At 36.6% G+C, this 13,246-nt stretch overlaps 1 protein-coding gene across 4 annotated transcripts in view; it reads left to right on the top strand.

Annotated features, from left to right (window-relative positions):
* LOC128991267 (HEAT repeat-containing protein 5B-like) overlaps window positions 1–13,246 on the top strand; it is a 55,735-nt gene that overhangs the window by 31,769 nt on the left and 10,720 nt on the right. For all 4 annotated transcript variants that reach the window (XM_054413984.1, XM_054413983.1, XM_054413982.1 and 1 more), the window contains 10 exons: window positions 2,178–2,347; window positions 2,672–2,813; window positions 4,681–4,860; window positions 5,953–6,219; window positions 6,730–6,911; window positions 7,765–8,010; window positions 8,808–8,961; window positions 10,905–11,093; window positions 12,080–12,242; window positions 13,029–13,147. In XM_054413984.1, coding sequence (XP_054269959.1) covers window positions 2,178–2,347; window positions 2,672–2,813; window positions 4,681–4,860; window positions 5,953–6,219; window positions 6,730–6,911; window positions 7,765–8,010; window positions 8,808–8,961; window positions 10,905–11,093; window positions 12,080–12,242; window positions 13,029–13,147 — 1,812 coding nt within the window. The remainder of the gene's footprint in view (window positions 1–2,177; window positions 2,348–2,671; window positions 2,814–4,680; window positions 4,861–5,952; window positions 6,220–6,729; window positions 6,912–7,764; window positions 8,011–8,807; window positions 8,962–10,904; window positions 11,094–12,079; window positions 12,243–13,028; window positions 13,148–13,246) is intronic.

Genomic DNA, 13,246 nt, shown 5'->3' with positions numbered 1-13,246 from the left:
TCCTGTGAGTCCCCTGCCTGCGGATCACTTCCTGCAGCAAGTGAAGAGGCCCAGCACCCAACTTGAGTGGAATGAAGTGTCATGTGATGATGTGCTCAGTGCAGTGTCAAAAATGAAATCCTCAAAAAGCAAAGATGTGTATGGTCTCACAAGCAATATTGTTAAACACATTATCTTTGAAATAGTAATGCCCCTTGTCTTTTGTATCAACCTATGTCTGAAAGAAGGTGTTTTCCCAACCTCCCAAAAAATTTCTCGAGTCATCCCAATTTTCAAAAAAGGGGAAAAATCACAGATTAAAAATTATCGTCCTATTTCTCTGGTCCCTATAATTGGCAAGATCATTGAAGCTGTCATCAAACCTCAGGTATGTTCTTTTTTTGACACAAACAAAATTTTTTCAAATTTTCAATTTGGTTTTCGTAAAAGTTTGTCTACCGTGGATGCCCTGGACCACCTTGTTTCTAAGATTTTGAGAGCTTTTGAGGAGTCGAGCTTTGCTCAGATCACAGCTTGTGATCTGAGTAAAGCATTTGACTGTATTGATCACAACATACTCATCACTAAGCTGGAGTACTATGGCATCCGCGGTATACAGCTTAAGTTTTTTGATTCATACCTGAGAGAGAGAACTCAATTCGTTGATGCAGGAGGCAAGATGTCAAGCTGCTTGAAAGTTAGCTCAGGTGTGCCACAAGGCTCGATTATAGGCCCCCTTCTTTTTATCACAGTCATCAATGACCTACCAGCCAATATTAAAAGATCCTCTACCATCATGTTTGCGGACGACACCAATTTTTTGAGTGTTCATCCCAACTTTTATGATCTTATGTCAGTAACTGAGCTCACAACTGATTCAGCTTATATGTGGTTTAATGCTAATAGCCTTTGTCTTAATAAGAATAAAACTCAAAATCTATTGTGTAGTCTTAAAAACATTCCAGTAGAGTCACAAGATGTAAACAATGAAAATGTAATTACAGTTTTAGGAATAAAAATTGATAAATGTTTAAGCTGGTCTCCTCAGATAGATTTGGTTTGTGCAAGATTGTCCAGAGTAATCTGTTTGCTTAGAAATCTTATGGGTGTTGTACCTGAAACCTACATAAGGGTAGCCTACTTTGCATTTTTCCAATCCATAATTAGCTACGGCTTGATTCTTTGGGGAAACAGTAGTCACATAAGTGAAGTGTTAATACTCCAAAAGAAGGTAGTTAGAATAATAAACAAAGCTCCAATTGAAGAGCATTGCAAACCATTGTTCATAAGAAGTAGAATATTGACTGTGATTAATCTGTACATATTTATGTGTTTACTTAGGGTTAAGAAAAATACTAGTTCCCATGTTTATAGGTTTAATATCCATTCACACAACACACGTAATCAGTTCCTATTAGACGTGCCTTATTGTAGGTTAAGTAAATGTAAAAATAGTTACCATGTTATTTCATTAAGATTATTTAATAAGCTTAGCATCAATGCCAAAGAATTGGACCTTAAGTCATTTAAAAAAAGAGCTCAGGATTGGTTACTTTTAAATCCTTTTTATGACTTAGAAGAATATTTTAAGGTTGACGAAGTTAACTTTTAATGTCCTCACATTTCCACATTGTTTTTTATTTGTAAGCATATGTATTAGTATAGCCTATTTTGACTTGTTTTTAGGCTTGTTTTGTTTTGCCTAAAAATAGGCTGTTTATGTAATAGCTGAATTTTCTTGACTTTTGTCTATTGCATTTGTTGTAAATGTTGAAGGACAATAAAACGTTTCTGATTTCTGATTTCTGATTTCTGATATACTTAGTCCATTTGGCTTAAGAAGTCCTGTTCTGTCATTTTTATTAAGGACTTCTTCTGTGTAACATACAAATCTTACTTTTTGTCTTATATTCCGTTCACAAAATTTAGGCGGTTTATGGGAAGAAATCCATCCGCTCGACGTAATCCTACCTTTAAAACAATAGCTCAACAGATTATATTAACAAAAGCCTATGTAGTTACGCCCCTTTGTCTTGTCAATGACGATTTATTCAACTCACTATTGCATCATACCTTAGACCACTCATAAACACTCTTAAAAAGGTAGGTTAACATTAAAATAAAACGCTTGGTTAATAAAGTACTAAAATACATTTTAGGATTTAATTAGGGAGGTTAATATCAGTGATCTTCCGCAGGTAACAGCGCTAGTGTTTGTCTGACGCGCAGCTCGCTGCTGTGTGCGTGTGCCATCATGCAGGACCATCAGGAGCCACTGGTTCAGGCGGAGGCGACATCTTGTCTTCAACAACTCCATCTGTTCGCCCCTCGTCACGTCAACCTGTCCTCACTGGTGCCAATGCTTTGTGTAAGCTACTTTCCCACAGTCATTTTATTGCTAGTTAGATTGGCTAGAAACATTAACTTTACTTTATGGACCAGCAGTAGCCTATATTTTATTCAAATTTAATTTAGTTTAATTTAATTTAATTAGGCAATACCCCCATCCCATCCCACTCTAAGGCAAGAAAATATTAAATAACTGCATTTTAAAACTCCATATAAACAATATTCAAGACTAAACTTTTGGAAGTGAACCAATAATTTATGAATGGAGACTGTTGATTACACTTTAAAACATTAATAAATAAAATAGAAGCCTCTTCAATAACTTTTACTTTGTGATTCACAGAAAACACTAGCCAGCAATCACCTGCTGTTGCGTAAAGCCGCTGTTTCTTGCTTGCGTCAACTTACACAGAGAGAGGCAAAAGAAGTTTGTGAACATGCTTTGACGCTGGCTGGAGAATACAGGGATTCTGACTCAGTTGAAGGTAACATTTTTTATGTTTAAAAAATGTTTTGTATTTCCATCAGAATTAAACACTTCTGACAAAACTGCTACAACAGGAACATATACAGGGTGGCTGAAAAGTTTGCAACCCCCTCCCCCTTAATTTTTCAACCATTTGAGATATTTGAAATCGGTTTGCGGCAACCTTCTTAGATATGAGGGGCTACAATAATTATGGCCAATTTTGAAAATTTTGCCCTTAGGGGTAGCAGGGGTAGGGGTTAGGTCAAAATTTTAAAATGACAAGTATAGTCGAGTTTGGTATCATTTTACAGGTCTTGACGAAACATAACAAATAACATAAAGAAAATAAATAAATAAATAAATCAAACCATTAATAACAAAATGGCAGCTAAAAATGATTAAGGCAATGGTTATTTAAAGTAAGTTTGAACTGCCATTTTGTTATTAATGGTCCGATTTCCATTTCCTTTATGTTAATTGTTATGTTTTGTGAAGACCTGTAAAATGATACCAAACTCGACTATACTGTCATTTGAAAATTTTGAGCTACCCCCACCCACGCTACCCCTAAGGGCAAATTTTTTAAAGCTGACCATAATTATTGTAGCCCCTCATATCTAAGAAGGTTGCCGCAAACCGATTTCAAATATCAAATGGTTGAAAAATTAAGGGGGGTGGAGGGTGCAAGTTACTTTTCAGCCACCCTGTATACAGTAGCTAAGAGATGTGTCAATACTAAAATTCATTGATTCTTGATACCCGATACGAAAACCTGAAAAATTTACTCTCAAATATTATACTAATACAATTTGTTTGTATTTTACCTAATTTTCCATACAGATTGGTTATAAGCCAACCCTCTGATGAACTTACACAGAGTAAATTTAGGAGACTGGGTTGTTTTTTAAGTAGGCGAAGCAAATAACCAGACAATTAAAATTTCAACCTAAAACACCATCATTCTCTTTTGCGACAGTAGCAAAATCCAGGATATTTGTATCAGTCACAGAAACATCATCGTCTTCTGTGATTGCGTTAAAATCATGAACATCACTAATGTATTCCACGATCGCGGCAAAATCCTGAATATTCCCTGCAGTAAGGAAACTTTGCTTTCTGCAATGGCGGCAACATTCTGATTATCTCCTGTGGTGAAGTATACATCATCATCGGTCAATGAAACATGATTATCGTCATCCACCATCCTGGCAAAATTCTGATTATCTCCTGTGGTGAAGTATACATCATAATCGGTCAATGAAACATGATTATCGTCATCCACCATCCTGGCAAAATTCTGATCATCTCCTGTGGTGAAGTATACATCATAATCGGTCAATGAAACATGATTATCGTCATCCACCATCCTGGCAAAATTCTGATTATCTCCTGTGGTGAAGTATACATCATCATCGGTCAATGAAACATGATTATCGTCATCCACCATCCTGGCAAAATTCTGATCATCTCCTGTGGTGAAGTATACATCATAATCGGTCAATGAAACATGATTATCGTCATCCACCATCCTGGCAAAATTCTGATTATCTCCTGTGGTGAAGTATACATCATAATCGGTCAATGAAACATGATTATCGTCATCCACCATCCTGGCAAAATTCTGATCATCACCTGTGGTGAAGTATACATCATAATCGGTCAATGAAACATGATTATCGTCATCCACCATCCTGGCAAAATTCTGATTATCTCCCACAGTCACAGAAATGTTATCGTCGTCAATTAAAATCATGTGAATTTTTTGATCGCACATCTTTGCAGACGTGTTGAGGGTTTCAGTATCGGCATAGACTTTAGGATTGTTCTCAAAGTATAACCTAAAATGATTTTTTACATCACTATCATTGTTCTATGTGTGTCAGGTCTTGTGATCACAGAGTCCGGACTGCCCGGTGTGTTATTCTCTATGTTGGACACTGAGACTGATCCACGTATGATCAGAGAAATCCACGACACTCTCACCTCCATGCTGCAAGTGCTGGCTGCGGACAATCTGTCCCAGTGGCTCTCGCTGTGTAAAGTCGTGCTGACTGTTGCCACAGGTATGTTAGCTAATAGTGTATGCGATTTGTCACATTGCAGTTTTAATATATAAACGAGGGGATCCATCGGCAAATTGCACAGTTTAATACGGTGCAAAATGAAACCAGTGCAATACCCAGCACACCTTTTAACCTTGTCCCAGCAGTACCTTTTAAGATTATGTTTGTTTCGGACATTTATTAGGTGAAGAGAACTACTAATTTGCAATAAATTTGTAGATCTACAACATGGTTTACTTACCTCAATCAAGTCACAGTTGTCATAAAAGTAGCATATTAAATATACATTTTCACACTGTTTAGTCTCTTGTTTACAATCTGACTGTGGTTAAACATTCAACATTCAACAGCTCTGTTAAATTACAATTCATATTTAAACTGTTGTAAAGAAAGTTGGCCAGCATAACTATATCTTTAAAATTGACTCTAGGGATAAGTTAAATGTCAGGGAGGCAAAGTCCTAAAGTACTTTACCTTTTTAATTACCATTCGTAGCTGGGCTAGATAAAAACTTCCCTTCGCATGAAACTTCCCTTCATTGAGGTGTCATGAGCTTTAAAATGACACCTCAATCATAAAAACTGTGAAATAGGACAGCTGGAAAAAGGATATAACAGGGAACACTTGTATTAATAAGAGTGTATGGATATTTTTATCGATTTTTAAAATTGTTGTCCAGGTTTATTCAGGTTAGATTCATAAGCATCAATCATGGATGATTCAGTCCGAAGGAAAATTTTGAAATAAACTTGTATTGTTTTGTTATTGATAATATTACTAATTGCTTGAGTAAGCTTAACATACTAACGAGTGTTTCAATACTGCAAGTACTTGGTTCTATTATTGTTTTTTTCAATCTGGCTGGAGTTATTAAAGCTTAATATCGGAATTATTATAATTTTGGTCTGTACTTTGTTCAGTAGTCTAAATAAAATAAGACATTGTTTACACAAATAAACTAAGGGTTGTTTGAAAACTGTCTTTATTTGTATAGCAATGTTTATATGCAAGTTATAACTTTTTTCATACAATTTAAAATCACACTCTATTTTATCTATATTTACTAAATGGAACAAAACCTTCTATTCACAGACACCAACAGTATTGGTGAGGGAGACGGTCTGTCAGTGAAAGGCGCAGAAGAGGGAGATGAAGAAGAAGAAGGTGACGACGACCATGCAGAGTTCCACACAGGCGAGTCGAGTACTCGTACGTTGGTTGTACAGCCGCGCTGGCCAACCAGGGTGTTCGCTGCGGAATGTGTGCGACGTATCGTGGTCGCGTGTCAGGCTTGCCGTAACACACCTGCACACTTTGACCTGTCCATTGCGAAGGAGATGCAGTTTACTAAGAGCCGAGGTGAGATCATGCTACTTTGATGTTGGTAGGAGTGGATCATACATTTGACAGCTGATCCAAAGTAAAAAGTTGGCATTCATATTCCATTTTTTATTCACCGCGCAGTAGGGAGAGTCAAAGAAGCAAGCAGAGTGAAAGAAGAATGGATAAGATGATAGTTTTGTTAATGACTAAGATAATTTGTTTCTTCAGCTAGGATCATTAAAAATCCCCCGTGATCAAAATAGCTGTGTCTGGTTTCAAACAGTCAAACAAACTTTTAACTTTTCCCATGATGGAACCAGTTTTAATCTATACACTCAGCTTTGATTTGATTATATACATTCAGCTATCCAGCTATTTTAATTTAGGAGATGCAGAAGATGATTTAATCCATACCATCATCCATACAAACTGACAATCTTGTGTAGCTTTGGTACACCAAATTGGTCACCTCTCTTCGCCCTATGACATGTCGTGGTACAATTAGTTTGTATCAATGTTTCTCATCATTAACAATGTTGTTCCCAGGAGACTACCTTGTGCTACACCTGTCAGACCTCGTGAGGATGGCCTTCATGGCAGCCACCAGTGATTGTGATCCCCTTAGGCTGGAGGGACTACAAACTCTACACCAGATCATCGACAAGTTCGCCAAAGTACCAGAACCGGAGTTTCCCGGACATTTGCTCTTGGAACAGTTCCAGGCCCAGGTAAACATAAATTAATTTATTTTTCCCTAGTATAAAACACAGCTTACACACATAATAATCATTAAAAAATCAGTGGGGGGATTCGGTTTGAGATGACTAAATACATATAAAACACAATGTTATACTAACAAGTAAGTGCTATAACTTACTGTTGAGAACTAAGCCAAGTGATTGTTTTTTTACAAAAATAATTGAAATTTCTTGCATAAATTATTTAAAGTTGTTAATTGAAAATCTTTGGAGCCAAGTATTAAAATAAATGACAGAAATACTTAATTTCTAGTAACTTTGAGCAAAGGGAAATGTTAAGTTTTAAATTTTTGAAAAGTTTAGAATAAGTCTCTCGATTCCAGCTGTTGGTTGTATGAACCGAATAAATAGGATTGTTCTATATCAACCCATTAAGGGCAGGTTTTCAAGCTAGCTGAGAAAAGGAATACCTAAAATATGGGGAGTTAGTTAGTTAGTTGAAGTTGAAGTTTGAAGGATTTCTAGGGTATGTAATTTATTGGCAAGTTGACTCCCATCTGAAAAGGAACCTGTTGTAATGGTCTTTAATTAAACAATTTAATACTTTGGTGGTATTTATCATCGTGGATGGTTATACTACGTTATTATGTTTTATACTCATATTGTTTCTTGTGTGTACTGTTGTTGTACTGATTGTATAACTTTGTATCTTTTTCCATGGCACTTGTTGTATAATGGTTTTTCCCGTAAATAAATTAATTGAATTGAATTGATGGCTGTGGGTTTCCCCTGTAATTATTGAGGGTTGCCTGTGTCCTCTGATCCGCTCTCCGATGGTTTGTGTCTTGAGACCTAAATGAAGTGAAATGACTAAATGTCACAGGTTGGGGCCGCTCTGAGACCTGCGTTCTCACCAGAGACTCCGTCACACGTGACTGCCGCAGCGTGCCAAGTGTGTTCTGCATGGATTGCTTCCGGTGTTGCCCGCGACCTCAACGACCTCCGACGAGTCCACCAGCTACTAGTGTCTTCCCTCGCTAAGTTACAGAGAGTGTCAGACTCTCCGTACATATACAACGAGAGTCTCGCCACATTGGAACGTCTCTCCATACTCAAGGCTTGGGCGGAGGTGAGAACTTCAATTGTAGAACCTCAATAACAAGACTCTCATGGGGATTATTAAATTATACTTGTTATCAAGGTTGACTTCTTATTGAGGTTTGTAATAACATGTGATTAAGGGTAAAATAAATTTGAGGGGATTTGAAAATTACACTTTTTATCAAGGATGACTTTTTATCGAGGGCCTTCTTATCAAGGTTCTACTGTATAATGTAGTCGGATTTGTGACAAGAATGTTATCAGATTAAGGTTTAGAAAGTTAATGAGGGTGTAGAATGGCGTTTAGGTAGTGTAATAGAGAATGAAAACTTCCCCCTACACTCTTCCCCTTCTCATGTATGCTAATTTAGTTCTTAACGGTAATTTTTGTTATGATTACAAAATAACAAAAGTGTTGGTGGTGGGGAAGGGTTGTAATGTGCATTCCCATCCTGCTTGCCACTCTGGATTATTCAATCCATACCTGTGCTACTATTTCATCATTTCTAGTATAAATCAACCATAGCTTTTACATTTTGACAATTATTGCTGCTATTAAAAAAATCTTCTCACACAGTTTGTCAGGAGTTTTAAATAAAAGTAACAAGGAACACAACAGACATACTTGAGAAACATTTATTCAATACTAGTTGAACATTTGCTGATCAAGCAGTATCCATATTCTAGGATGTGGGTATGTCTTCTCACCATAGTAACAATATCCCTTCACAATAATCTCAACCCATAGGTATATGGATCTCCTAACCCTACACTCATTTACCCCTCCATAATGCTGTACTTTACATTTGTATGATATGTCGCCAGGTGTACATCGTAGCCATGAGTGACACCAGCAAAGAAGGTGACCAAGAGTCCCGAGGCGAGAGTCTACTGTCTCTGGTGCAGCCGGAGCTAGTCAGTCTGTCACGTCATTGGCTAGCAGCACTCAAAGACCATGCGCTACTCTCATTACCTCCAGGTATACGGGGTGTTTTGGAATCTGTCCTAGTGTTAAGATGGTTATGTGACACTAACGGTTTTGTCCGCTCCTCGTATGGTTAAACTTTTGAATCGTCAAATAAATTCATTACCTGTGGAATATTGCAGTAAAAATTGGGGATCATCATCAGATTATGGAAATAAGCTACCAATTTGCATACTTAACACCCTGAACGAATGCATGAAGCTGCTTTCGACAATTTGTTTTCTCCAACAAAGTCATCCGGAAAGCACTGTTGTATTTGTTTAACAAAATCAGGGTGATTGCCATTACAAACATTTTAAAGATGAATAAGGCACTTTCCCACTGCCGCTTTTGCTTCACCTTTCCGTTTTAGGGCATTGCAATGATATTGTTTTGTATGACAGTGTAATATGAATATGTTAATCCAGTGTCTGGTTTTATTGCAAATTTGTTATTCTACGCTGTAATAGTTTTAAAAATCTTCCCCATATTTCTGAAAAGCGGGTTGATTTACCTCCTGATTATTCAGTTTGTGCTTGAAAACACCATCTCTGTGCACATCGAGGTTGTTCTGGCTTTATTTGACAACAGCAGCGCTTTTAACTTATTGATTTTGTACTCACCATTTAAGCAGCATCTTGTAATAGTTTTTTCACGCTGTTTTGAAAATGGCCACTTCTGACATTGCCACTGAACTTCAGGTGGTTCTTTGGTGCTTCCTCTTCCCTAAAAAAAATAATTTTCCATTCCGAAACATTTTGAACACACAGCCAAACAATCATGATTCTGCAATCAATTCGCAGGTTGAACTGTATGTTGTCATCTTGAGTATTTATTGCTTGTAATTATTGGTAGGAATAGTTGTCTACTGTCACTGTAATTGCATGATCTCAATTTTTTTTAACACAATACCAGCTCTTCGCAAGTTTTTGAGATGCAAAGCTGTCCAGTAATTTCATTAAATTGCTAGAAAATATCCCTGATTATATTGTTACAAAAAGCTGTCTAACGAACTAATAATTTGAGAGAGTAAGATGTGACTATGTCTGAACCAACTTGCCACTGATGGACGGGAAGCTAGTAGCAGGCCAAAATCAAACACACAAGTTAATAAATGGTCTTGACCAAAGAAACTAGGGATGGTCAAGTCTCGAAATTTCGGGAAATTTTCGGGAAATTTTAAATCTCGTTACACGAGACGAGATTTCTTTTTGGCTGAGATTTTTATCGAGACGAGAATAAAAAAAAATAAAATAAAATAAAAAATAAAAAAAAATTAAAAACGCCTGCAGAAAGTCAATGCAATACCCGCAATACAGGAGCGTGTTGTAGTTGCGTTTCCTTTGCGAAGGCGTTCTTATTTAATTAATTCTATAAGTGTAAATATTACTTTAATTATTTTAATAATATTACTTTAATAACATTTGAGAAGTTTTGTTAAGTGTAAGCAGTGTGAGGAATGTTTTATTACTATAAAAAGTCAAAACAAGTAACTATTTTATAAAAATTAATATTGCTTTTATTTTATGATTTATTTTATTTTAGGATAAGTTGAACTCTATCCTAACTGATATCACTATGTTTCCTAATCGTAGGCATTTTTAATAAGTTAGGCGTGATTAATAAAAAAAATGTTATTCTAATGTTAAAAGATTGTAAATATTCTTGCCTATTATCATTATTTTTGTATTTAAACAGTCATCTAACAATGTTACAAAATCAGGTAAAAATTTTGAACGTGCATTTCCCGTTGTGAAAATCCCGTCTTGATCTCGTCTCGAAATTTTATGAGAAATAAAAAATCTCGTCTCGTCTCGTCTCGAACTAAAAATTCAATCTCGTCCATCCCTAAAAGAAACAGATGGTCAGTAAAAGCTATTGTCTCATTCACTCAACAACTATCACTCAAATGTATCAGAGTCGTGTAAACTTAATCCATTCCCGCATTTGCCTTGCAGAGTTTTCCAGCCAGTTGCCCCATGATGGCGGAGCGTTTTACACCACAGACACGATGGACAGTTGTCGCCCCCACTACGCAGCCACCTGGCCCCCGCTACTGCACGCCGCAGCACTCTGGCTCAACGCTAGTGACTTCCACATCGACAACGACACCGAGACACCCAGCAACCGCTTCCACCTACTGTTTGGTATAATTTTTGTAAATTTTGAATACATGGCTTTCACGACTTATTATATGTTTTTTTTTCAATGTCTTGCAGAACTAGAAACCTAGATTTAGTAAATGTTCTTAGCAATTACTTTTTTGTGTGCATGGGTTTTGTTTGGGGGAGGTTACACAGGGGTAGGCCTACTCCTGAACAAAATTGCCAGTTATGTAGAAGAAAGTTGAAAAATGTTGTAAATTGGTCAAGGACTTTAACTTACTAATTAGCCTGGTATTATTTCTTAATAATTGAGTTTTCAGCATCCCTCAAGCCCAAAAGTCAATATTTTGGTCCTCAAACGTAACGCGTAACATAACCTAACATACTTCGTGACTGTCTATGTACTCATTCAAAACAGTTGAAAGCAGTGTTTCCTCACGACCAAAACAAAAATCCCGCTAGCTAGCCCTCTAGTTAGTTTCACCCCTCTTTTAAACAATAAAAAAATCAAATTTTATCCCACATGAATTTAATCATTCTATCCTGAGTGATCTTTTTGACGTAAATGTTTTAATAGCTTATCAAACCTTTCAATAATTCTGCTCTAATATAATTTAATCAATTAGGGTTAGTTTTTATCTTAAAAGCAGGATAAAAAAGAAATGTAGGTGTTCGGGTCCAAAATCCCATTTTATCTCACACTCCGTTTTAAGGTGCTTAAAGACTAAAAATCCCCTCCTCGTGATAAAAATTCCTCTTATAGAAACACTTGTTGAAAGCTCTACCTGATACGTGCCGCAATGTGGAAGCTAAGTTTAAACTAATGTGTTTGGGTTTACCAGTATTGTCAGTGATATTAACATTAGATCTGAAGTAGGAACGGATCGGTTATTAAAGTCCATTGTTGGTTTGCCGTTCTTTAGCAAACCACCGAAACCGAGAATTGACATAGCCAAACGAGTCAATTGTTTGTGTTTAAAGTATACTTTAGCTTATTTGTGTTCTAACTAGCTACTATTTCGCCGCAGGTATCTGCATGGAAGCTCTATGTAGTCCAAGGCTCTCCGAGCCTTCAGAAAACACTGTGATTTGCTTGAAGGCCCTTTACACACTGTTTGAGGGACAGGAGCCGTGTAGAATGCTGATGGAATCAAAATCACTCTCTATCGAACTCTGCAACGTCTTGCATAGGTAAATTAGTTTACTGCAGAGTTATTAATTTGGGTAATCAGTATTTAAGTGGTAAGTTTACAACGTTGTCTATGAGAGAGGATGTATCAACGGAAAATGTTCAGGTTTGTTTTAAGTGGAAAAGCAATTGGTTCCTAAACAAAAATCATGTTAAGAATGTTGGATTTTCAACTGACCATTGTTCATTCAGATTTTTTGTGAGAATACCAAGCTTACTGAATGAAAAATAGCCCAAACTAGCAATTTTGGACTCTTTCCCATTCAGGTAAGCCTGCTCATAAAATATCCTAAAAATCTAGGCCCTTGTGCTCTATGTTACATCCTTGTTGCTTTTTTGCCTAAATGCTTATACAATTTTTCCGTTTCCACATATTTTGTTCCTTTGAGTCATGTTAATCGAGTTTGTTCAAGAATATACAATTTTCTATGGTTGTAAAGTTTTTCTATCATACCAAGACATATAGGCCAAGGCCGAATACAGTAACAATTAATTGTATTTTGTGCTAATTGGTAAACTATGCTTACTCTTTTGAGGATCCTTAATCGTAACACGAATAACAAGGCAATATGCTTTAAGAATTTCTTAGGAAAGTAATAGCTTTCATGTAGGTACTGGAAAGAGTCCACCGAGAAACACAAAACTAAACTTTTACACTAACTAACTATATTATAATTAGAATATTTCACTATCTTTGACATCATTTTCAGCCAAGAAAGGTTTGAATTTAAGAGAGAATTCAGATGTTTAGTTTTTCTTTCTTTAACAAAATTGCCATCGTGTTGCAGACAACTGCTGATCACAACTGACAGTCCCGAGAATCAGCTGTTGGTGATAGAAGTGCTGAAGCAGGTGCTTAATGCAGCGCAGGACTATCTGGATAAGACCAAGAAGAAAACACTTAGAGGTATGTGTGTGAACAGTTATAGTTCACAGGAGTGCACGGTCTGGGCCTTGTTTATATCGCTAGGCTTAGGAGAGAACTGTAATAGTCAACAAGGGAAAA

This window comes from Macrosteles quadrilineatus, unplaced genomic scaffold (assembly GCF_028750875.1).
Source record: "Macrosteles quadrilineatus isolate MER2022 unplaced genomic scaffold, UCM_ALF_1.0 Scaffold_4__1_contigs__length_99947679, whole genome shotgun sequence".
NCBI lineage: Eukaryota > Metazoa > Arthropoda > Insecta > Hemiptera > Cicadellidae > Macrosteles > Macrosteles quadrilineatus.
This window is presented reverse-complemented; position numbering and strand designations above follow the sequence as displayed.